This window comes from Nicotiana sylvestris, chromosome 2 (assembly GCF_000393655.2).
Source record: "Nicotiana sylvestris chromosome 2, ASM39365v2, whole genome shotgun sequence".
NCBI classification, from domain to species: Eukaryota; Viridiplantae; Streptophyta; class Magnoliopsida; order Solanales; family Solanaceae; genus Nicotiana; species Nicotiana sylvestris.
The window spans coordinates 110428795-110431674 of record NC_091058.1 but is presented as its reverse complement, the minus strand read 5'-3'; the positions used below and the strand labels follow the sequence as shown (position 1 = coordinate 110431674).

The 2880-nt window shown below is 38.0% G+C and overlaps 1 protein-coding gene across 1 annotated transcript; it reads left to right on the top strand.

Moving 5' to 3' along the window:
- The first annotated feature begins 1174 nt into the window (after positions 1 to 1174).
- On the top strand, positions 1175 to 2595 carry LOC138885407 (uncharacterized). The gene is made up of 2 exons (XM_070166353.1): positions 1175 to 1346; positions 1466 to 2595. Exons 1-2 carry the CDS (start codon positions 1175 to 1177, stop codon positions 2593 to 2595), a joined length of 1302 nt encoding a protein of 433 aa, XP_070022454.1.
- The last annotated feature ends 285 nt before the right edge of the window (positions 2596 to 2880 follow it).

The window sequence follows — 2880 nt, the reverse complement described above, 5'->3', positions numbered from 1 at the left end:
ACAGTTTTCTTCATTCAATTCTAGCAACTCAGCTAAATCCAGCGCTACTGTTTTAAGGTTCATGAAAGTGTTCTCTTCTCTTCTAAGATTGGTTTGATTTCTAAGATTCATTTTTGGATTCATAGCCATACGCAATAAGTAAAGTGAAGTTAGTTCAAATTACAGTAGCATCGTTTAATTGCAAAGCTCCTGTGTCATGTAAGTATAATGCTAAATAATTACAACTGTAATGGACACACTGGCAGGTGGCCAGCCATATTTAGAGGCTGCGCTGCCTAAACAATCTCCTCCAAACTTGGCACAAGCATCAGGGAACACAAATAACAACAAACAGCCGATGGATTACTCCAAATTTCTGAAACCTTGCACTTTAAATGCTGCAATGCAAGAGCAACAGGAAGTTGAGCCAATTCCTATTCGTCCACCTACAATACTGAATGGAGAACATGTTATTCAATTCACAGAAGCAGAAGTAGAAAGGATGGATATTATCGAAGGATTACAATATGCAATAATTGGTAAATGTTCTTATGGAAGCCCAGAAATTCAACAACTGCGTAAGTTAATACCAATTCAATGCGGTATTAAAGGTGAATGTAACATTGGTTTTCTAAGGGATAGACATATTTTAATTAGAATGACGTTAAGGCAGGACTATCTTCATTTCTCATCAAAAACTCATTACATAAAGGACAGGGATGGCTATCAATATCAGCTTAGGCCTTTGATTTATGACTCAAAGTTTAGAGCAGATGAAGAAACACCCAAGGCAATGACTTGGATTTCATTCCCAGGTCTATTGCCAACCTTTTTTGTAAAGGAATGCCTCTTCTCTTTAGCTTCAGCAGTAGGTAAACCTATGCATCTAGACATGGCAACAATTAACAAAACTAGACCTAGTTGTGCTAGGGTAAAGGTACTAGTTGACTTACTTGCAGATCTGCCTAAAAAGGTGAGGATGGACATAGTCAACGAAGCTAACGGAACAACAAGAACTGAATGGGTGAGAATTCAATATGACATGCTGCCTAAATATTGCAGACATTGTAAACTTCAAGGGCATGATCAATTTGAATGCTGGAGGATACACCCTGAACTATATGTGGAGAAGGAGAATGACAACCATGCAGATACAGCTACGAAGTAGGACATAGGGAACGCACAGCCTATAATGATGTTATCTAGTGGAAAGGTCGTGGGTAATGTGAATGTTATAGCAAAAGAGCAATGGAAGGAAGTGAAGGACAATAGAGTTAGAAATGTAGTAAATCAAAATACTAGTCTCACTAATAATGAAATGGAGATGGCACCACCGAAGCAGTTTGAAAATAATAAGAACAAGGAGGGTACAAGCACTGTAGAAGACAAGTAGAAGCACAAAGCAACAATGATAAGGAGTTGGAGGCAGTAGACAATGAAGATAATGATCATGTTCAAGTAGCTAACAAGTTTGCAATATTACAAGGGATGGATGAAGAGGAAGAACCTGTTAATCAATTGGCAATGGTGGCAGCTAATGTAGCAACAAACATTTCAGCACTTCATAACCAAGCATCTACTGAGCAAAAACAAAAAAATATGGTTAATAATTGGGGAAAGTTAAATCCAGCAGCACAAGCTTTTCATCTTAACTCATCGGGGATTATTTCGAATAATGGTCTAGACAATGGAAAGGAGGCATCAAAATCAAAAAACGATACCACACAATGGGTAGAAAGAAACTTCAAGGATAAAACAGGAGAAGGAATTATGAAGATCAATAAACCATGCCAGGAAATCCCATCACAAGATACAATAGTGAACAAGGTACTTAATAAAAATCCAAATTCTCAAGCAGAAGGGTCAAAATTGTCTACATTTAAAGAAAGAGTGCAAGAATGTGGAGGCAGGATATGGGAGGCACAAAGGGAATACGATTCAGAGGAGAACGAAGTACCACTAGGAGCACAAGCTGATGATGAACCCAATGAGAATGACAAAGAAGAAGATGAGCAAAGTGTAAATGGAGAGATTCATGCCAATGACAACAATACAACTGGTTTTCATTTAATAAAGGAAGGATCAAAAAATGTTGAGCACATCAATAATTTTCAGACAGCAGAAGTCACAAAAATTAGCAACTATGAAGGAAGAGGCCCAGAGGTAAATGATTTTGGAGGAACAGAAGAAGATCAACTTCAGAAATTACAAGAAGATCTACAAGGACACATCAAAACAGAGAAGGAGAAACAACCAAAACAAAAAACAGAAATAGTAAATATTACTGTTACATTGGAGAAAAATCAAGTGCAGCTGTTAAAAAGAGGAGAAGAGAAAGCCTTGGTCCCTAAAAAGAGTGCATTTGGAGCTACATCAGCAGGGAAGGAAGACAATGAAGAGGGAGAAGAACCTGGTAAAACAGGATACGACATGGATCAAGAATCAACTACCCAACACCTTATGAATGCTGCAAGGAAAGGTGATTTATCACCTACGCAAGTGGAAAAGGCAAAATCAGCAGCAAAAGGTAAGAAGAAGCAACAAAAAGATAATTTTACAGCACCAAAAGCTGGGGTGCACACAAGGAGAACGCTAACTAAATCCAACAATCAGTGATGAATGCTCTCATCTGGAATATAAGGTCAGTCAACACACAACAGGCCTTTGAAAGGTTGACAAAGATGCATAGGCAAAATCACTATGATTTTGTAGGATTAATGGAGCCAAAGCAACAAGCAAAAAAACTGGAAAGGTACAGAAACAAGATAGGACTTGCACAGGCAATTTCAAATGAAACGCATGTGGAGTTTGTCCTAACATTGATATACGCAAAATGTGATGCAATTGAGAGGATAGAATTATGGGACTCATTATATGCAATGGCAAGGGATATGGATGCAT

Excerpts from the sequence above, each read along its gene's own strand:
- LOC138885407 (XM_070166353.1), top strand. The coding sequence starts at position 1,175 with ATGTTATCTAGTGGAAAGGTCGTGGGTAATGTGAATGTTATAGCAAAA. Across the intron at positions 1,347-1,465 it reads AAATAATAAGAACAAGGAGG|GGATGGATGAAGAGGAAGAA; the intron begins GTACAAGCACTG and ends CAATATTACAAG.